This window comes from Antedon bifida, chromosome 7 (assembly GCF_963402885.1).
Source record: "Antedon bifida chromosome 7, ecAntBifi1.1, whole genome shotgun sequence".
NCBI lineage: Eukaryota > Metazoa > Echinodermata > Crinoidea > Comatulida > Antedonidae > Antedon > Antedon bifida.
The window spans coordinates 2,121,095-2,145,752 of NC_136232.1; the positions used below are offsets into that span (position 1 = coordinate 2,121,095).

A 24,658-nucleotide genomic window follows, 5' to 3' on the forward strand; every position below is an offset into this window, starting at 1 on the left:
CTTGATGTCATCTCTCATTTTGTATTCCTCAGCCGTCTTCTACCAGTTCTTGCCATGAATCTTTTTGTTCATCTATTGTTAATTATTCCTTCTGTGTCCTACCTATCTCTAAAATGTCTGTAAATTTTCCCTAATATTGTATTTTGGATTTTGTCTTTTAGTGCGAGTTATAGCGTCCGTCTTTCCATTGCTCGTTTGTGACACATATTTAATAAGATACAAGCAACAGGTGTACTTCATTTCCTTCTGAATGTTTTGTAAACAATTTCATTAACAATTTGAATGGGTAGGCAGTACTACTAATATTACAGGGTTATACTGCTACAGCTGGTGTAACGCCTGGAGTATATCCTGTTCTTAGTGTATGTATCACATAATAGTTGTAAAATGTTATATAATTTTAATATACAAACCTTTCTCTTGGTGGAGTCACAGCAAATGTTCGGGTTCCAGATGGAACGACAACATCTATCGTTAACGATGTTGTTGATGAAGTGTCTGACCGTCTTCTAAAAGAAAGAAAATAATCAATCTTCTTGCCAATTCGTTCTAAATTTCTTTCTAAATTTTGTTTCTCTTATATTTTTTATACTGCACTCTAAAGCTCTGTCTACACTATCAAACTAGTTTGAAAAAAAAAGTGTGATGTGCCCAAATATGGTAGTGATATATGACATCATTGTGTCCATGGGCAAATCACATTTTTTTGTCACATAAAGTTTGATAATGTAGACAGAGCTTAAGAAAAACATAATTAATATGAATATATAGTCTTACCTTTCTTGTAACTTTTTAATTTTTATAGGGTCACTTTTGGCAACTGCATCGTATGTATAAGCTTGTTGAGGGGGTTGAACCGGGGCACCACTGTGGGTGTGCGGTTTAATTTGGGGCATACATATCCTCTGCTCTTCATCTTTAGGGTGTTTAGCACGCCAGAATTTGCATAAGCAGTACACCAACTAGAAAAATTAAAACGCCAACAATTATGGTTATTTCAAACATTGATGAATAAATCAAATTTATAGATTTAATCCACTATGAAGAAGGTGAATTTGCAAATCAAATGATGTTGATTTTGAAACTGTAAATACATCTGAAGGCAAGATCATTAAATGCCTCATACATCAATATCAGCATCAGTGTCTTGTTTCTATATCTATCTATCATAACAGTGCAATTGTATAGTAAAATTGCTAAGGAAATATACTCTCAATGTATACATAATATTTTAATTAATTTAAATCAACGAATTCTTAGAATAGGTTGTCTAATTTAGCTGTTTTTGTGTGGGTTTTTTTTGTAAGCTTCTTGATAATACATTTAATAAAGATAAGTAACAAACAGTGCAATGTTCGCAAGATAATAAATAGTACGGTTACTAACATCTTGATGCGGTAGGCTACAGTACTTTTATCTATTTGTCACCTAGTTCTTTACCATGTTGAAACACCGGTTCTCATCAGATCACCGAAGTTAAGCAACGTTGGGCCTGGATGGGATCTATGGGAATATCGGGTGCTGTATATGGAGCTGGGGTCTCGTTAGGCATTTGAAATCAGCATTGCTGACTCTTATGGCAGCCCCTGCATCTAGTATCTGCCTCAGACATATTGGCCCATGCCTTTCCTCTGGTAAAGGTGGGCACTGGACGAGAGAAGCCCTTGATCAATGTTAGGACCAATCAAGGTCCTGGCTTTGTTTGTATCAAACCTGTTAGTGGCGGTAATTATCGCTGTTGGCTTCAATTGAATAAAATGAAATAACAAAATAAAATAAAATTGTGCGCATGCGGGAATTTGAGACGCTGTCCTAGCTCCTCACCTCCATACAGGTTTGATGGTTTCAGTCGACAGCAGGCAACTCATCGATTGACCTGAAATAGGTTGTTTGTCGGTCGTCGCAAATCACAAGATCCCTAATATTCTAACTTTGTTCTAATAAATCTCAAACTGACTATTCAATGGAAAATGTGTGACTTTTTTTAATAATAAAAAAAATTTATATCCATAACAACAATAGTTTCCGAAAACCAAGGTATCTGTTGAGCTAACAAATTGTTTCACAGTAATGCAAATGGTTATATAATATTAAATAGTTACAAACACAATTATTATAATATCTATCAAAATCAAGCAATGATTAAAATTGAAGAGTTATGGAATATTAAGCAAATCTATTACGAACCGGATATTCATAATTAGCCTTTTAATATTTTATATAAATTGCCATCTGTAGGTGTTTTAGTGTGGTGCTTAAGGCTGATTTGTGTATCATTTATAAACACCATCATAGACAGGTTGTCTACTTACTATATCAACTAAAGGTATAATAATATATCAAGTTGGATAGAGAAAGTCATTATTCTGATGATTTTCTGAACCTATGAAGACATGTAACTCTTCTCAGAAGAGGATTCTGATAAACTACTGAACCAGTGAAGAAGTCTCACATTTACTCAGGACAGAATTCTGATGATGAATAACTGAACCAGTAAAGAAATCTCACTTTACTCCGAACAGAATTCTGATGAACAAGTGAACAAATCTCACTTAAGCATTACAGAATTCTGATGAATAACTGAACCAATAAAGAAATTTACATTTACTCAGAACAGAATTCTGATGAATAACTGAACCAGTAAAGAAATCTCACAATTACTCAGAACAGAATTCTGATGAATAACTGAACCAGTAAAGAAATCTCACATTTACTGATGAATCATTAAACCAATGAAGAGATCTTACTCTTTTCAGGACAGGATTCTGATAAATCATTGAACCAGAATTTTAGACTGTTTCTTCCATACAATAAATTCTGTGTGTTTTTATTATTCTCTTTTGTTTTAAATGTATCCCCTATGACACTATCCGTTCCTCATTAGTCCAATTTCATCAGATGCATTTCTTTTAATAAAAAATGTGTGTCACTGAATGCAAAAATTGTGACAAAATAATTTGTCATGTATGGCAATTTACAATTGTCATGATACTAATGAAACTACAAGCCTATAAAAAAACATTGCGTAACCTACATTTTTTTAAACCTTAATTATTCGAAGATACATATATTTAGAATGCTTGTTGACCTATTAACCTAAAATCATAAAACACTATTTATACAGCGTTTAATATGATAAAGTGGTTTTATAATGGCAATAACCACAAGCCTTGCGACCAAGTGGTCAATATAGGTTCTGTACACTGGGCGGCACAACTGTATCAGAAACTGTCCAGGGAAATCGTCGACCCTTTAAATTCAAATGAACAGTTATTTTCTTCCTTTAACATAATATAGTAAACATTAATAAGTAAATAATTATGAATACCTTTCAACTGACTGAAAGTAAAGAGCAATCCATTTTTAAAAGAAGGCAAATGCCTGAGAAGATAAAAATTTGGCCAGCCTAAACAAACAATGAGCAGTATAATTAAATGGTCCAAAGAAACAAAAATACAGGACACATGAGCCTTAAGGGGACACATCTTTCATCGAAGTATTCTACAGTAATAGGGGTGTCCCCTTAATATGGGTTGGTCCAAGTGTCTCATTCATTTCACAGGTAAGCGTATGCCTTATTAATCAATACAGAAAATATTATAAAATGCAAATTTCTAGGCATACTGTAGGCCATTTACTGATATTAAAGTAGGTTTAGTAACTACATTTCATAATTTAAATTACATTTAAATCGAAAAGTCAACGTTCATTATTATATACACTAAATATAAGTGACAAGAAAAATACTTTTTAAAATCAACTCTAAATGCATGTATAAGATTATAGGATGCTTTAAATGTATTGCATTGAGGTCAAAGGTGAAGAACTATCTAAAAATGAAACATAATTTAAATGAACGAGTTTCATTAACCAAAAAAATGATAATGTATTAGAAAGCCTTAGAGATATTATGCGTTAAATTCAATTTGAAATTGTAAATCTCTGCATAATGTACAACATCAAAATTCATTAATAACATAATCTTAAAATCCATTAATGTACAACATAATGTTTATTTTCATGGAAAAATTATCAATGTTTCATTCATTTTAAGAGCAGACAAAATGGAATAAATATACAGTATGACTTACTTACTACAGTTGAATTCCTATCAAGGGGACACCTTCAGGCCCCAACAAAGTGTCCCTTTAATAAGGGTATCTCTTGAATATTGGCCTTTGTTCAATTAATTAGAAAATGTCCTCCTAGGAGTGTAGGAAGTCTTAAAAGGACTGGGTTTACTGTACTGAAACATATACACAAATCATAACAATTACCAAACAAATCCCCCAAACAAACAATTCATGTTATCCGATTTAAAAAAAAAAACTAAACGCCCAAACTTTTTTGTTTTAAACACAGCATCCCTAAAACTGTTTGGTTTTTTTGGTAATGGTGTTGATAAAAAATAGTTATTGCTAGGTATCTTCAATTTCTGTATTTTATATAGACCAATAAAACAATCTTATCTTAATTCTAATACATATTTGTGAAACTATAAATATTTGTCCAGATTTTTTTAAAGATTAAAACTATCTGAATATTTAAAATTTGTGATATTTTTAGTTTTACCGTTTATATTGCGTAATATGTAACTTAAGCATCTGTAAAGATCTTTTCTCTTTTTGTATTTCTAAATTGCCGTAATATCTGAGAAATCCAATGAAGTGTACAGAGTTAATACCACAGCTTTTCCAAACACGATTATATGACCACGGTCACATGATCAGAATTCAGATTGACGTCAAACTGAATTCTGGTTACTTGGGTGATTCCATTGGCTTAATGACGCATTTCACAACTGTTTTTCCAATTTGAGTCGAAAATTGTGCTCACGTTTATTAGTTATAGCTAAGGTAGAGTAACCACCATTATTTTGTAATGATAAATAAAAACAATTGATTTGTAAAGTAATTTCACAAAGCGGACAAAACAAGATACATATCATATATCGATTGTCTTGTTTTTTTCTTAGAATGTCACAGTTTAAAGATGGATTAATCTAATTCAAAATACGAATTTTTCTATTGATTATAATTATTGTATAGTATGGCAAATTAACAAAGAATGGCTGCCAAACATTATTAACAAACAAATTATTAATCAAATTAATAAAGTATATTTTAGAATTTACTGTAGATTTAAATTTAAAATAATTTAATGAAAAATCAAACCAAAAAAATATAGCCTAGAGTAATATTTAAAATAATTGTTATAAATGTATTATTGTATTGAAACACTTTGAGAGTTAGTGTAGGAATATTTCAGACAATAGAAGACTTAAAAGTTAGACTTAAGAATAAGTTATACTGAGCTAAAGTGATTTTAAACTTGTTTATAATCTACAAAGCTCTAAAGCTAACTAGTGGCGTAATGGTAAGGGACATCAATTACAAAAAAAGACACTGTTTGCTGTTCTAACAAGATGATACTATCGTGATCGGTGGATTGCCCAATGCCATTACACAATCCTCATCTTCTCGGGATTATGCCTTCCTCCATAGCCAATTTTCTTAAATTCACTTTTCTTTTGTATATCCAACAATCATCTATTTCATTTTTAATATACCCTACCATTTCTGTTTATTATTTTGTATTGTTTTGCTATGGAGGAAAATAAATGTCTTTTGAAATGAAATTAAACTGTGTAAATTGGCCTTTAAACATAATACATTATTTAATTGTTACTTCCTATTAGCTAGTAAATGAACAAGGCTGGTAGTATTGAGCTACCTGCATCTCTACCTGCGTGACTCATCACATCATGCCATCAACAGCAGACATAAACTATGAAATATTATGTCAAATAATATAATTAACATTCAATTTTTCTTACTCATTACTCATTTAGTCTGAGGCATACATAATCAAAAAAAAAATATGTTAAATTTCGACATAAAATTTAGATTATATGTTTACAAACATAGATCCCCATTGCAGGCTTATCTAGAAACTTTAATAACTACAACTCCACATTATACTGTGAGCTCATGATGTACTAGTTCTCTACAAGTAAAATTTCATGTAAAATCTACAGACTAGCCCGATAACTTGTTGAATTAACTAGAGCTAGGCCAATTTACTAGTCTGTTAGTCTCCAGTTCGAAAATGACATCAAAAAGGGGGTAGGGGCTTGGATTGAGACATTAGGATCAAGTACAAAGATCGAGAATTTTTTCATGCATCCAACAGCGAGTAACTCAACAATTACAGAATGAATAAACTATCTTATATTTTATCATACTTATATAAAGTCTCATTTGAGTCTTTCAGCCTCAGGGAGTGGAGTTAAAAGAGTTGTGAGTTACAGCCCTGGTAAGGTCAGGATTGAACCCTGAACCTTGAGATTAGAAAAAAAGAATGTTAACCACCAACTAGCATTATCAGTTAAATTCCTGGGCCAGATTTACTATATAAAACTTTTTTACAACAATTTTATTATTCCCTACTAGATATTAGATACAATATTTTCTATACGTTAAAGTACATGCTATAATTTTTATAGTTTAAATATGGAGGTATACATCCATGGTTTAAAATAACAATATATATATAAGATTAAATATTGGTTTTTTATTTCTTTTTTATTTCTCATGGGAATCAATATCATCAATTTGTAATTTTGTAAAGTTGGTACATACTATATTCCTAATAAACAAGGAAACCGTGTAGGATAGGTATATTAAAAAAAAAATCAAGATATTAATATTTGATAATAAAATAAAATGAGGGTATGCGCTGACCTATTCCATGCTGACCTATTCCATGAAAACATCAGTTTCAATGAATAGTTTTTCGAAGAAAATGTTTTGATTATAAAAACTAATCATTAGAAATTAGCTACTTGTTTTTACAGTTATCATTTCCTGCATTTAGGCAGCTTTAATTATAACTTTTAATAATCATATCATCACAAATGGTGTTGAGACCTTAATTTAAGGGAGATGTCCCCCTTTTCTTAGTCATTACTCATTTAGTCTGAGGCATACATAATCCCAAAAAAATATGTTAAATTTCAACATAAAATTTCACCAGGACTCCAGGCTATTTTTCGTTGATTCAGCATGGAATGTGGCCCCCTAAATACAAAATGCTAGATCCGCCCCTGGTCAGTTATGACAGTTAAGCACCATAAAGGCATAGACGAGCGGTAACGATAATAAAAATATAGATTCTATGGTATTCCGTATGACCATTTACACAAATGTGGAGTGGACAGGCGGTTTCTGCTCAGATAGATACAGATTCTACGTGTGACAAACTAAGCGGTACCGTTTGTCTGTATAAGTTGGCCTTTACTACGATAAGCCTATCGCTATGACAGTCATTACATGGCTTGGTTAATAATGAAATACAAAAATAATTCACTTTCAGCTAGGCTTATTATTAGTCTCAATGTGTGAACGCCCTAGGTTTTATGTTGCAATGATACCTTTAACTACAATAACATTATTCATGTCCGAGTTCACTGACATCACATTCATTTTTATCAATATCAAATGAATAAATTATACTCATAATATATACAATTCAATTCATGAATGTTATGAATAATATAAACCCATAGAGAATTAAATTTTCGATTTAATAATAATACTATATTGAAATTTAATTGGTTTTAATCAACGTTGTCTCCAGAAGAAGTAACTGATTATCAGACTATTTTTTATAAAACTTTTCCATGACATCTTTTGGTCATGTTTTGTTTTTATGGTTGAAGATGATGATGATTTATAATGTTTATTATATGTTAAGAATAGTTCAATTACTAAACAAACCAGCTATAAAAACATTCAAAATTACATTTGACGTGATCCGTGTCATCAGGGATCCTCGGTTTTCAGCGATTGCAATTAAGTATAAATGTCAAAGCAAGTTACTACGAGCGGGTTTTATAGCGAACCCATTCTATGACATCAGATCACGCCACATTGTGTGACGTGATCCATTCACAGTCAATTGGGGATATCTTCCTAATGTTATGTTTTGTTATTTTCTCAACCATTAGAGATTCTAAAATAAAATTAAGTATGTTTTTTACACAATTTATTGCTAACTAAACAAGGTGGTATAGTATTCTGTGACATCAGGCAAGATCACGCCATACTCTGACATATAGTAAATCATTCACAGTCAATTGGACAAAGATATCTTAATATTCAAGTTTTTTTTGTGAGAGTTATGATTTTTTAACATTAAATTTAGTATGTGTAAGCTCTTTGAAAACATGTTTACTCTTCCATTGTCTTGAAAAGAAATTGTGGTTTGTGGGGAGGCATCTTTTATAGAACTATACCATTTGTGGAAAGGGGTTTTCAATGAAAATTTCTCACTCTTCAAGGAGAATAAGCTATTGTCGGTTTATCCAAGTAAGCTAGGCATGCAATAGAAACACTCTTTTGTATACCATATTTAGAAAATTTCCTACTAACGGTACACTTTCCTGTAAAATGAATGAGGATGCAATATATGTTTTAACACTATGGTCAATCCTTATTCAGAGTACACCTTTGGGACTCAACAAGGTGTTCCCTATAGGGTTCTACTCTACTGTATCTTTGTCATGCTTTATTTAGATTCTCTGATATAAAGTATTTGAACATTAACATTTTGTTTGATAAAAATTTGGCACATGATTGATTCATAAACAAATATTGGTATTTATTATTCAAAATTGTTTCATTCTCAGATAGGATCAAAAATGTAAAGAGTCGAATTTGGAGATATCTCTGTAGTGCATTTTGCCAATATTGGTAGTGTATTTAATTCTAAATATATTATTACTGTATTTATGATAACATTACTATGATCAACTTCTCCATTGAAAACAAAATCTGTAGTCTACACATAAATTGGTAGGGTGTGACATGTGTTTTATATGAGCTAGTGTTGCCGAAAGCTCTAAACATTTTTCTGACTGTTTTGATTTAGCTTTTGATTATTTTATTTATATCTCCATTGCGATCCAATCATTGATACACACAGCATTGTCATTTTTTCAGTGTTTATTTTATTTATATCTCCATTGAGATCCAATCATTGATACCCACAGCATTGTCATTTTTTTCAGTAATTTGCCTGATTTATAATATTATATTCAGACACGCTCCCATTTTTTCCAGCTAAAATGGAATTATGAAGTAGTATCTATTTTCGACATTACTACAGTAATCATATATGCTAGTGTTCCACCGGCAGATTTTCAGAGCAAAATGGCTGAAGATTGATTTTTGTGTGGGTTCAGAACAGGACAAAGGTACAGATTGATTTCAGTGTTATAGTTAGCATGCTATTTCCAGTAGTGCATGGACAAATCAATATTAGGAAATGGCTATGTGAACTCGGGTTTCAGCGCCATTGTTCTCATCAAACAAAAAACTATTCCACTTCGATAACATACATTACAATAGAGTGTCTATCATATATTGGTTGACAAATAAATTATATTTGCATTCAATTTAAAAAAAAAAGGATTTAAAAATATCATTTTAGAGGACATTTTGATATTAATACTTTGCTGAATTGCTGAATAAATGTGAATTGAATTTGTGACGATTTAAAATGATAATGACAATAATATAATAGATTAATTAACTAGAAAGTGAACTAGGAAACAACGATGTGACTCTTCAAAATGGCTGCCATCAGTCTGTTAAATAGTTAATATAATAACCTTCAATATTTATGAAGAACCATATTCAAATCATTTTTTTGTAAATGCAATACAGATTTATAAAATTAACTCTATTGTTAACAGCAATAAAATGATTTTTTTTTTGCGCGGATCCTATAAGAATGATAAAAATCACATTGATACACTCAGCATAGACCTAGTGTTGCATGACTGAGTACAGGCAAGATTGGTGTACTCTATCTGATTGGTTGTACGGTGTAGCAATGTCATATATGGTTCCTCTCCAAGGCAACTTCATTTTGAGCTATTACATCAGAGTTGACTCTCTAGTTATATATAACATCTTTGCATAGGATGATAAATTTTATAACCTTTTTGTATTGTAATAATATGATACATAAGATATAAATCCATCCCCAGCCCTGCTAGCCATTACTGGTTAAGACTTTGAGTACAGTGACACCTGTATATTTAAACAATCTTTACATCATTATCCCAGATGATATAATTACCCTAGCCGATCCTCTTGTTAAAATGTGCTAAGTACCTTGGCCTAATTTTCCTCATTATGTCATTGATCCATTTAATGTATTCCTGCTATAGGTAACACACTACTGCACATCTCATGAAATCAATACACTCATTGCAAATTTTAATAGATCACAAAATCATACTCTTCGTTAATTACTAAAGGCCATGTTATGATGCCCAGGAAAATATTTACAATTACAGATAATGGACGCACCATTATACTTAGACAATCTAGTGATGTATACGACCGATATATAAATAACTCGCAAGAAACGAATCTGATATAAATAACTCGCAAGAAACAGATCTGAATATGTAATGATATTGCTTATCTGATTAATGAAATTCTTAAATAACGCTTCACGATGTAATGACAACTGGTAAATCATTCACTAACCCCCATGGGCTTAAACAAGAAACTTCCACTCAAGATTTATTCTTTGTGATTAATATTCTCAAATGAAAACAATTTGTTTCACGAAAAAAAACCCAGGGATCATGTAAACAGTGGGTATTAAACCGTTGCCAATAATTGAAGGCAGAGTTTTCCAACATCCCGAGAGGATATACATTGAACGAGCACATAAATTTATGGTGTTATGTGCACTTGTAAAGGTAATTCTAACCATGTATATGAGTAATTCTGAAGGCACAAATATATTCTTTAGGGACGAGAGAATTTTGTACATGTAAGCATGCCGCATGTCATGAGGTTTATTTCTTCAGATTAGGTCAGGGATCTGTAACACTACATGTTAATGTGACTTCAGAGAATTTCTAGTGAATTATGGTAAAACAAATTTATAAATAATTGTTATTTTTATGAGTTCAGATCACTAGAATATAAAAAATATTTCTAAATTCATTATCATTGTCATCTGTTCCAATCTTACAAACCTATTCAAGATCGTAATCAAATGGTTTCGCAAAAAATCCTAAATTAATTACATGTGCAGTTCTAGAATAATTGGGAGATACAACAATATTTCTTTAAGGGCCTTTTTTCCAAATATAAAAAGTGTTTTTTCTTAATTGTTTGATCATTAGCTAATTAGCTAGTTTGAGTTGGTATAAATATATAGAGGATTAGTTGTAATGTTGTAATATCTTAGGTATCTACTAAACTATTGGTTTTCCAGGCGTGGCAAAGGCGGAAAACACATTGGACCAAGGCTCTAGGTCTTGAAGTATAGCCAAGTAATACATTTATACATTATTAAGATATTTTTGTACTAAAATAAGGAAAAATTGGACCTTAGCGGGTGATGGGAGATCAGGGTAGCCAGTATGAGACAATCAATTTTCACTACCAACCCCAATTTCCCAGCACAGATCGTCATATTTATTATTAATAATTATATTTAAAGCATCTTTGCCTCATCTGTTTTTAACCTCTCGCTACGGCCTTGGGAAGATGACTAAAAATATTGGGAAACTCCTGATTATCAGAGACTTGGGGAGTCTACATCCATGTTTCACTCGCCTTTACATTACATTCAATATCCAAATGCAATAGTCTTTTTATTACTGCACTCACAATTGAGAGAGGAGCCTTGGTGTCTATCTTTTAAAATTAATTCTATTCTATAAACAAATTTAATTATATCAAATTTAATCTTTCTCTGGATAAGTGCATTATCCCGACTCGTTTAAATTACATCAATTCGACAAAAGCTGATGATTACTGGGGTAACTGGGTGGAAAATTTAAATTACTTTGGTTTAATATTACATATATTATTGAGAAAGAACCACTCAAATATTCAACATACATCTATTGAGATTATACATACAGAAACTTGTAAATTAAAATTATAAGAAAATAACACTGTCTTGGAGGGGAGTTCAGGAATAAATTTTTACTTTTCGGTTATGTTCTCCCCTTGAAGGGGAAAAGGCCTATGTTGGTTCATCCAGGAAAGCTAGTCACGTAATAGACTAATCCTTTTCCAGTTATTATACTGTAACTAACCGAAAAGTACTCTCAAAGACAACAGACTTCTTGGACAAATATCATCCAGACTCCCTTAAGATTCTTTCACACATGTTCCGTCATCCGGAATCAAACGATGATTGGCACATAGCCACGTGGAGTGTTGTGAAAACGAAACATAGACGTTCAATTTGCCAGAACGGTACCGTGCTGGAACAGGTGTGAAAGACCCTTTAATGTGGAATTAGCGTAATGTTTAGATGTTCTGGGCGTTGCTCTGGGGGTTGCTCTGGGGGTTGCTCTGGGGGTTGCTCTGGGGGTTGCTCTGAATGTAGTTGAGGTATTCATCACTATTGTTAATGCTATAATTATAAGGTTGATGCAATGTACTTGCCTAAGTTTACTTTGTAATATGATAGTCAGGATTTTTAAATGGATGCAGATTCTACACATTACTTTAAGTTCGAATTAATTCTGACATTACAAAAAATCTTATTTAGAAAAAGAATGTAGATGAGGGTTCTATCTCCATCTTCCAACCCTTATACTGGCATGTTATTCTACTTGGAAAATTATTAACATTGCTAAATTGGGAAACGAGGTAAAAGATGAGATGTGTGTGTGTGTTAGATACTTACAATAGCAGATCCAATGACGAATATGGCACAAGCAAAACCTATAATATACGGGGTGTAACCCTGCTCTAAAAACGATTCCTCTGGTTCTTCCATTACATTCTACAAAATAAAATGAAAGCAACAATTTTATAAAATAAATTAATAAACAGGTCTAGTTGGCTGCAAATTGTTACAAAGATTACCATTTTTTTGGGCTAATCACATTTTGTTATCAAAAGTGGTTTTTTTTACGCATATGCAAACATCAACAATTTCTTCCGTATTGTAATAAATATTTTGATGAGTGCAACAATTATCTTGTCCCTTGGGAAGCGAGTATTAATGCAAAACAAAACTGAGCGATCACGCCAGCATTAAGAGAAAGTGATTAACACCAGAGCCAATTGAAACGTCACCAATACGCACAACTAATTGGCATACTGCCAAGACTATTTGACAGAGGATAAGTCCACCAAGCGAACGTGGTAATGACAAAGAGTTAGCGATGATGATTATGTGGCTTTAAACAAGTTGATACGTAGCTGTGATCCGACGTGAAGCGTGTCATTACTAATATCAGCTAGTGTAGCTGTGATTTTTTGTTTAATTCAATTATCAACAGATAGAATCTACCCCATTCATTATACAATCACTACTTGTTGTAAAGTGGTATCCCTCTCCCTGGCACAAATACCATCCCACCCAAGGCACCCAACCCCCTCAGAAGTGAATTCTGTTTATTGGTAAATGTGCTTGTAAAATTGTTTGGGACATTAAATATTTAAATTTAAATTTAAAAAACTCATGAATAAAAATATATTCTTTTTATTGATGTCACTACAAATATGTACCTTTTTATAGTACATTATTAATACAAGTTGACAGACATAATTATTTGCTCAACATCAATATATTGTTGATATGGTGAGGAATAATAAGAAGAAAATGCATATGGTACCACGTAAATAGTGTGTTATTTATTGTACTAGAACTGACTCTTTACACTACATTCACACGGGAGACGGCGCTGTTAAATTCTTTCGGTGAAACGTAGTGTAAATGTACCTTTACTCTTGCTGAGACTGACCAATGTCATAGAACATGATTTGATAAGAAGATAATGAGCTTAATACTTATTATAGGAAGAATAAAACGGAGTGTAAATGTACCTTTACTCTTGCTGAGACTAACTGATGTCATAGAACAAGATTTTATAAGATAATGAGCTTAATACTTATTATAGGAAGAATAAAACGGAGTGTAAATGTACCTTTACTCTTGCTGAGACTAACTGATGTCATAGAACAAGATTTTATAAGATAATGAGCTTAATACTTATTATAGGAAGAATAAAACAGAGTGTAAATGTACCTTTACTCTTGCTGAGACTGACCGATGTCATAGAACATGATTTGATAAGAAGATAATGAGCTTAATACTTATTATAGGAAGAATCACAGACAACAGGTTTAATAGAACAAAAGTCACTAGGGAAAATTCCATTCACCTTAATTTGTACAAAAGACATTAGCCCACTAATGAGAAAAGATTATATATATATCCAACTAGCCCTAATATAGGCTAGTGGTGGGGGGGGGGGGGGAGGGAGGGGGAAAAGACTATAACTGGGGAAACCATGGTTCAGGAAAAAAAATTATTGGTAAGCATTTCTTGTAAAACTCATCTGAACTGTCTAGAGAGAGGACTACATCCACAACAAAAGTCAATACTGGGACTATACACAGGGATATGCCTGTATGTGAAATTATACATAAAGTAGGGGGTGGGATTAGACCAGAAGTGGGATTATACCCGAGGATATATGGTATTAACAAAAATTCTGATTGGTTTGAGAGAACTTGAAGATTCATGAGAATCAGAATTGCTTTTGAAACAACATCTTTCTGAATAACAGTCACAATTAAAGTCAGCGAACATACTGCACAAACTAAAATTAAATTGTTATTCATACTTTATACGTGCACTATCAAAATCATTCAACCATATCATACTCGTAATGAAATGACATCAGCAATATTGCTATGGTTACCAACATCATTATCATAGTACTAATCATTTTTTATCATCCTTGACAACTGCTTTATTCATTGTTTGAATTTTCAATTTGTATTTTGCTTACAGGAATATTAAATGTAAGACATAATTAATTCTTTCATATTCATAATAAATTAACATTATTTTGAAAAGAAACTGTTCTCATAAATGTAGCATAAGTAATTTCAAAATTCAGCAGAATTTGGATAAGATTAAAATGTCTTTATACAATGTATACAACATTGAGAATATATTACTGAAAAAAAACAAACTTAAAACAGTTGTACACTAATTATTTTGTCTAAAATTAATAATATACAGACAAAATATGCAAAACTATCCTTCCTATGACAGAGGAAAATGGCAAGATGTCTTGCTTGTTTAGTGGTACTGCAAAACAAGAGGACTAATGATGATGGTGATATATATAAACTTGATTTACACACGAGACTAATGAACAGCACAACTCGTTCAATTGAATATTATTTTTAAATAAGTGTGTGATTTTACAAAAAATCAAACACCATATAAGTACGAAAAAGAAAGAAAAATATTGTAAAAGAAAATGACAGCAGAATCCCTTCCATCGGACACCCCTATTTAGGGGACACCACACTGGTGTTTCCAGTGTAAACAGGAACCCTATTCAAGTGTCTCTTTTATAGGAATTCAACTGTAGTACATAATAAATGTTTGTTGTATACCTATATACAGTAGAAACTTGACGTGTTTTCGTTTTATTACTTTGCAATGATGATTAAATTGGAATTTTGGGACACTCCTGTTCATAAGACACAGATGGAAAGACTTTCCCGAGAAATGAGGGACAATATAATGTTTTACCACTACAGGTAACCTTGTACTGTACCCACTTTACATTGAAATTTGTTTTTAAAATGGTTAAAATGTGTTAATACAAATATTAAAATATATCAGAGAGCATAAAATGAGAACAATTTAATAATAATTTTGTGAAAAATAAAAAAAAACAAACAAAGCAAAACACCTGAAAGTGAAAGATTAACCCTAAAGGTAATTTCAACAATAATTTTCAGTGAAATATTTCAACGACATACAATTGTGCTGAATAGACAATTCAATTCTATTGAATGACTGTAAAGTCATTTAGTTTGAAATATTCACACATTCACATTACAAATTAAGGCAAGACAAGATGACTTGACATAATAATATACCTGTAAATGTGCCATATTTAACACATTTGCCTTCCCTCGTTACATAATGTAGTATGCCTTACATAGTACGTGATACTAGCAACTATTGTCATATCAAACCATAAGACGTTTGGCTTGCAATTAAAATGTTGGCTTATGGTATTTTTGTGTAAAACATATGTGCAAATATTTGATAGAGAAAATGTTGTAGTTTGCAGTCACAGAAAATGGTCTACTGTACGATTGTCTATTAAATGCCGGACATCTCCGCAAAATTACAATAAGATAGTCTGATTGCTCAAACACAAAACCTGAAGAAGTGATGTTTTTAGAGTTTGTATAAATTATACATTTATACTATGGTTGTACTACATTATTATTAGTGGTTGTGGGCAGGCGTTTTATTCATTAGAAAATTACTTTAACATAAAGGGTAAAAAAAAAAAAAAAAGAGCAGTAGATTGTTGGTCTTTGTTGGTATACAATAGGAGCTACAATAAGAATAACCAAAATGATCTTGGCAATACTACAGTTAAATCCCTAAACTATAGACAGACTTGTTATTTAAATTTGACTACAACCACATATCCTTTCACTTTTTCTATTTCAAAAAATTCTCTTCATTTATAGTCTATTACAATTCAACAAACAAATAACAATTTCATTTCACACATAAGAACTTTATATGTTGGAACATAATTATAAATGCAGTGTACATATGGTAATAACAACAGATAATGATTGTTGACTGCAATCATCTACATATCCTTTCACTTTTTCTATTTGAAAAAAGATTGTCTTCATTTATAGTCTATTACAATTCAACAAACAAATAACAATTTCATTTAACACATAACCTGTATTATGTTGAACACATGATACATACAGAAAAGTTTACATATGGCATGAGCTGCTCTAACCTTTAACAACAACAATAACAGGTAATGACCAGGTAATGACCAGGCAATGACGTCAGCACTGGTTGATTTAGACACCTGGTTAAACAGAAACAAGTGGTGCGATATCATCAAAGCAAAGAGACATCATCTGTACTTTTTAAACACCGTGAAGTCATTGATGCTTCAACTACGGTAAAACCACTAAGCTCTTTTATACGCGCTTGTTTAATTACGGTTTACAGGCGTTTTGTCAAGTATCGGAATATAGGAACGGTATCCAGTGTTGTAATTAGTTTGTGTTGAAAACGTATCAGGTTTATGGCTAGACTAACTATACAATACAAGGAGGTTAGGCTATGCAAACATGCTATAATTGAGAATATAGTGTAAAAGGAAAAATATCATTATTAGGGACCACGTCAAAATTATTCTACTGCAGTAATTACATGTTTTACTGCAATATTTGATTTTATGTTGTTTTATGTAGCAGTTAATGAGGCAGATAATATTACCATAAACAGTGTGATATATTCAAAAAAATGTTGCTATATTCAGGGAAGAGTCTACCCTGCTATAACACACTGCAGGTTAAAGGGTAAACCAAAATGTAGTTACTGCAGTAACTGCAGGAGAATTGCCATAGACTTGTTGAATATAGAATAGGTAGTGTGGTAGTGTGTTCATGCATGGCTACGGTGTATCTATTGCATTCTCAGCAGTAATTGTGAAAGATGCTCACACTATAAACTCTCTAGTAAATCTATGTATACAAAATCATTTCACCAGACTCGTTGAGTATAGAATTTAGCAAAAGGTTTGATTTAGAGGAAGATCTAGAAAAGGGAAGAGTGCATGGCTGCAGTGTGCCTATTGCATTCTCAGCAGCAACTCAGAATTGTGCAAGATGCTCACACTATAAACAGAGGGTAACTTTATACCAGAAGGCTTCTTCATACTCTCTAGTAAAACTATGATACAATATCATTTTGCCATAGACTTGTTGAGTATAGAATTTAGCAAAAGGTTTTATTTATAGAAAGATGTAGGAAAGGGAGGAAGTGTGTTCATGCATGGCTGCGGTGTGCCTATTGCATTTTCAGCTGCAACAGGAGGTAACTTGATAGCAGATGGCTGTGTTTCTAGATAGTAATACACAAATAATATAAATCATCACAAGCTATGAAAAGCATATTAAAAGGTACTGGTACAGCATTTCGCACACATTATATTTCTTGTTTGATTTGAGTAAACAACTATGCCGACACCACCTGTTGCCATTACAGTATTATATCTCCACAAACCTAATATTACAAATATAATGCTTTAAACTACAGTACCTAAACCAATAAGGTATAAGTGATGCAATTTTTGTATGAGATTACAAACATTCTCTTTACAATTTTAAGCGCAAACAAGTAAATAGGTCCAGAAGAACCTCCTCTATAAACAATGACTACAGGCTTGGCTGTTCTTTTATTTAAAGCTATATTGTCCTGCTAAAAAAATAATTTTTTTCAATGTTTTTGTGTTTAAAATGTTATACGCCATTTTAAGGTCACAAAATAGTTTTCCACTTTGACCAAAAAATGAATCAAAATTATTTACCTGAAAAAACTAACAAAAATAGTCAAATTGACTGGATAGTCAATGGGTTTTTTATTTTGTCTTTTATAAGTGAAAACATTTTTTTTCTACGGAAGCAAACTTGATTAAAACTGCGAAATGACCTATTTAAAGTCTGATTTAATTAATCTTCATTTTTCATGTTTCTTCACTGTAATTAAAATAAAAAAAAAGTCAAATTGACTGGAAGTCAATGAGTTTTAGTTGAATTTAACTGTTTCTTATAAGTGAAAATATTATTACTTGATTAAAACTGCAAAATGGCCTATTCAAAGTTGATTTTATTAATCTTCATTTTTCATGTTTTTGGAGGATAATACATCTTTAAATCACAATAAAATAAATGTACGATATAATATAGATAATACAAAAAAATATAGATCTATATAATACTATACTATCATAAATTATGTGTTTATGTAATCTACATAAAAATTGTGAAACTTGGCAATTTTTTAATAAATTATTCAGCATTTTGTAAATTAGATATTAGGTACAAATATTGAGGATATGCACAAGTGACAGGATACATTTACTCAATATCTTTTGAAATTACTTGTCACCTATAACCTAATACATTTATTCCAGGTTGCTTGCATTTCTACACATACTATATATGTACAGTTGTAGCTTTTAATATAACAAGGCCATATACATGGCTACGGTCGCATACTCAAGTTAGTGTTTACCGCCGACATAGTGAGCTGTAGAGTCGCGTTGCACGCATGTAGGCCTAATTGTAAATTACTAGCGAACTGAATATTTATTTTGGGTTGCTTGCATTTCTACAAAATATGAACAGTATGCTACTTTTGGTTTTAAGTATAAATTGGTAGGCCTAATTGTCAATTATTAGCGAACTGAATATTTTATGTAACATGGATATCTGCACTTTTTCATAGAATATACTTCTGGTGGTGTAACAAGTCTTCTCAGAAAAGGACTATAAACCGCTGTACACAGTTTTAACCTGTATTGACTTTAAAGAACCCAGTTCATCATTATAGTCCCTGTATCAGGGGTATTACCACCTACCTGATAGGACAGTGATTAATTTACTATATGTGCCTAAAGACATAAAATAAATAAATAAAAACCAGTAAATATCACCTTTGATCAAGTTTAGCCTCAAATTATTTGTCATTCGTACAAGTTTAATAATAAAATTTCAAATTACTTAAATGGGCGACAATAATGTCATTGCATTGCATTTCCTAGCTCACTTATTGCAGATCAGCCGATTCCCAGTAAATTATCTAAATGTGCCTAGTTTCATAGGCAAATTCTGTGTTACAGCATCACATGTGTTTCATAGACCAAACCTCTGATACAGGCACAACATGTCATACTATGATACTGGACAATTATTGTCATATGTGGAGATACCGGGTTCTAGAGCAGATACAATAGGGATGGGGACCTCCCTTTAAAACTTCTGAATCCAATTTGCAATGGTAAAACTTTGCTTTATTAAACTACAACACTTATCACACCCACTATCAGGGCTTATTATAAATTCAAACAGGCGATGAAGTACTTTAATTTCAACATATAAATTAAAGATTATTGATAACTGTATCTAATGATAAACTACCCACCATTTCGAAGCAATCAACTGACGGTTTTAATGTTTGGAATATTATATAAATCTTCAGTTTACTTAGTAGTGTGTGGGTGTCAATTAATGGACTCAGAAAGATATGATAAATAACTTGTTTCATTCTCTCATTGCCTAGAGCTAATTATTGTTGGGAAAAATTATATAAACAGAAGATCTGAGATTTGATTTAATACTTTAAAACATAGTTCATGGACTATACCATTTGTGGAAAGGGGTGTTCAATTAAAATTTATACTTTTTGAGTTATATCTCACTCTTCAAGGAGAAAGGCTATTGTCGGTTTATCCAGGTAAGCTAGGCACGAAATAGACCATGCTTTCCAATAAAATCATGTCACTTATCTTGATAAAACCGACAATCTTTTTCTTATTAGAGAAGAGTAGGTTAAAATATGAATAAAAAAGATCCTATCTAATAATGATATAGTCCATGAATCCTACCCTCAAGTGGGTGCTTTCAGACATACCATTGCTGTTCTAATCAAATAGATATAACACTTAGTACAGCAGTATACTGTTACTGTATGTGTCGCAGCCATTAAAAAGATACTATACAATACTCTAAACATAGTGGTACATTCTAAGAGTTATTTGTCAACTGTATCCATATCAAAACCATGAAAGTGAGGGAAAACACTATAGTGGTTCAATATATATTGTACATGTATAATCCAATACATGTACACTTTTATATAAAATCATGAAAGATCAAATCAAAATATATTTAAGGGGCTCAAAATTGCTGATTCCTAGTACTGTATCTACTGATATAATTTGTACAGTATAATACAAACTCTGTGATATAGAATAACATGTTGTTCACATGTGTATTATATAGTATCACATTTGATATGTCACATGTGATATATGTCACACTGTATACAGAATCTGCCTATGATACTGTAGATACAATGCCATATATGGAGATACAGTATAATCTGGTGTTCAAAACTATCATCAACCAAAATATTCATGCCAGTGAATGGTACGCTTAATATCATATTTTCCCTTTTCAAAATCATTTCGGTTCTACTACTCTCTATATTCAATAAATCAATTTTGTTTTGTGAAAAGTGAGACAAACACAATTGCAAACGACGACAAAAACAAACCGCTGTATGACAGGCCAACAATGATTCATAACATCAGAAATATTTATTATCATAATACATTTTAAATTTATCTAATTATGAGCAGATTAAATTTCCTTAAAACATGGCAGTATTCATTTTCAAATTAATTGCGTATGATTTAATTTTGCCTAGCATTAAGTGAACAAGTCACTTAGTAACTAATGGCGAAAGACCAAACAATGGACAGTCAGTTTTCTCCCGATAACAGTTTCTCTTTTACGTAAATTATCAATTGAATCGTTTTTCTGGCTCTCAGCCAATGAACACAGTTGTGGGTTTTGATCAATGGGAACATTTTCTATGACTGTATTGTGTAATTCTTTAAAAAAAATATTGTAAATTAACTGTTTATATTATTGCGGTATGCAAGTTAAAAATAGTTGTGTAAGAAAAACATTAAATGAATATAGTGAATATAAAAAATTTAGTTTGAACCAAATACAGTGCAAAATTAACATAATGGTAATTCTCTTTTTCCTGTGGTCATTACATTCCGAGTGTTAATTTGATACCAGTAATTTGTATCTAAAAGATCCACAGTGCAATCGCTATAGGCTATCTTCTGCTATATTAATGAAAATACTTAAGTCATTCTTATGTTTCCCGTTAGTAAAGCTTAAATAAAATAATTTAAGATTCACCTATACTTCACAGTTTCCATGATAGGTTTGATTTCTTGTTAAATTTTTAATATTTTTTTTACTTAAGCTCTTTTGATGCATCTGTTTTTGAGATGTAATATTTTCTTACTAATGTTGGTTTTTTATGTTTTTTTTAAACTACCACACACAAAAACATAGGAAAATCGGCTTTGTTTACATTTACCTAATTTGGTAATTTTTAGTGATGTAATAGTGGTTCACCATTTTTCTCTACTTTTTCTTCTTAACTTACGTCACACACACAAAGAAATGACGACGAATGGTACTGTATTTCCAAGAAGTCTAAGTATCTCCTGCAAGAAATTCATTACTATTCATCTGTAAAATAACCTGCATCTCAGCGCATTACTTTAAAAGAAAATCTACACTTGATGTTAATACAGTCGAAAGTGTGAACATTAGTGGTGACCTGTATTTATGACGCGTGACATGCAGACGTGGACGACGTCTACAAAGCAAGACACCGCCATCTTCAAGTCATTCATATTCAGAATGCCACCTAACGATTCCTCAATTGCGCATCGCACACATTAGGAAAGATTGAAATTACTGAATAACTAATTTTAATTAAAAATAAACATTATCTTGAATCACTTTAGAAAACTGTATACATTCAATTACAATCTATAATTAATGGTGTAGTCCCAAGGTGCAGGAGAACAGATAGCAACAGTGTTTATTACACACATTCAACGGATATGTGGTCACAACACAAATCTGGAACATATTGGATTTCTCATCTGTAAAGCTCTGTCTACACTATCAAACTTTATGTGACAACAAAATGTGATGTGCCCATATATGGTGTCACATCACTACCATTGGGCATAATACCAATTTTGTTGTCACATAAAGTTTGATAGTGTAGACAGAGCTTAAGAATACTAGTATCGATTCTCAATAACAAAAACAACAACATGGAAGCAGTGGATTAATTGAATAAAAGATAACTTTACAATACCAGATGTGTTATAAAACTACCAATGAATATTTTGTATTTGTTGAATGTGGAAAATATTTTTTAAGCCTATTGTGAAAATAATCTCCTTATTCAATGAACATACATTATATATGTATAATACATAAACACAGTATTATCTATTGTTGTCAAGTTGGGTCAACTTTTACAGTCAACAATCGGCCAAGCATCTTCAAATTGCAATGATTCGTAGAAATGCTGAAGTCAGCACTTATCATAACTTGATGAATTAGGAGTGAGTGGGTGCATTACGTAAAAATATCAAAGACAATTACTGTAAAGTAGGTGGATACGCAACATCTCATTGGTCAATTCTCTTCATATACGTAAAACTTTATACATGAATGAATGAAACAATTCATGTAAAATTGTTTTGAAAATTGGAAAATTTAATATAGACATTTATTATTCAATTTGTTGTTCAAAACATATATTAAAAATTGTGTTTTTATCTTCATAGGAACATGTGGCCAAGAATTACCAATATTACAATTTAGAAGTAGATGTTCAGAATCACTATCATCCCTTAACATGCTTGAGCTCTTAAACTGACATTAACACCTTTTTGCTTAAGTCAAGATAGTTGTGCTTAATATCTGTTTTCTTAAGTGAAACTTTATTTGTCAAACCAATATATATATATATTTAGAATTAATGTTCTTTGCCTACTGTGTTTATATATATATATATATATATATATATTTATATATCTAGTGTGTATGAATTTCAATGATCTGCCATCAACGAATTATTTTCTTGTATGATCATGTTTTTGTTATACAAGACCAATTTCTGTATTTTTATATTTTTAATTATAAAACAAATATAATACCTTTGTTGTTAACTTGTTAGTAAGGTTGATTGTGTCTTGCTCTGGCTGAACTTTAGCTTCAACAGACATAGTAGTTGGTTACAAAAACTACAGTGGTAAATAACACCTACAGAAAAAAAGTAGAGAGAAAACAAGGTATAATATTCATAATTCTAATTTTTAGTTTTTATCAAAAATAATTGTCATAGAACTTCACATAAACCAACAGTGGTGTCAGTAGTGTGTGAGCGCCATTTATACCTAGATAAACCAAAAATAGCCCATGCTTTCCTAAGGTATGTACTGATTCGCCAAAAAAATACAAAGTGAAATATTCAGCTAATTTTTAGTTTCTATAAAAAATAATTGTCATAGAACTTCACATAAACCAACAGTTGTGTCTATGAGTGTCACTTATACATGGATAAACAAAAAATAGCCCATGTTTTCCTGGGGTACTGATTCGCCAAAACCATAATTTAGTGAATAGAAATTTCAATTCCTTGTAACACAGTGGAAAGACTGCCATATGTTTTATGGAGGGAGATAGGATTCAATTCTAATGACTGAGTTTATATTTGTCTTATCTTTTTATTTCTATATGAGAAACGATACGTTTGTTTGTACGTTTTTATTGCCGCCACCAATAGACAAGAATTTTAATAGTGGTTTATTTATCTTTTTAATGATAAATTATATTAATTTAACGTTATCAGCAAATATGACACTAATGACAATAGACCTGATAAGAATCCTTTATTAATAAATCAATTAACAAAATAGTCCGGATACAAGATAACAGCTAGTCACGCAATGTTGATAATGAACGCATTCCTTGACAAATAAGAACCTTCCCAACAAAGTGTTCGTTTGAGTTAATTAGTGCATAGAGCTATTATAGTGAACTATCTTTATGTAGTGTTTAAATACCAAGTCACTCTCAAAACCCAAGATCTATCTATACATTGTTTACTAATGTTTGCTGTT

The 24,658-nt window shown here is 31.5% G+C and overlaps 1 protein-coding gene across 2 annotated transcripts in view; it reads right to left on the reverse strand.

Moving 5' to 3' along the window:
- LOC144847546 (tyrosine-protein phosphatase non-receptor type 5-like) overlaps positions 1-24,658 on the reverse strand; it is a 50,251-nt gene that overhangs the window by 10,564 nt on the left and 15,029 nt on the right. Inside the window, exons 3-6 of one of the 2 annotated variants that reach the window (XM_078703961.1) lie at positions 23,693-23,798; positions 12,736-12,834; positions 778-962; positions 414-506 (exon numbers count right to left, since the gene is read on the reverse strand). In XM_078703961.1, coding sequence (XP_078560087.1) covers positions 414-506; positions 778-962; positions 12,736-12,834; positions 23,693-23,761 — 446 coding nt within the window. In that variant the 5' untranslated portion in view covers positions 23,762-23,798. Of the gene's footprint in view, positions 1-413; positions 510-777; positions 963-12,735; positions 12,835-23,692; positions 23,799-24,658 lie in introns of both variants that reach the window. The other variant, XM_078703959.1, reaches the window with a different exon arrangement.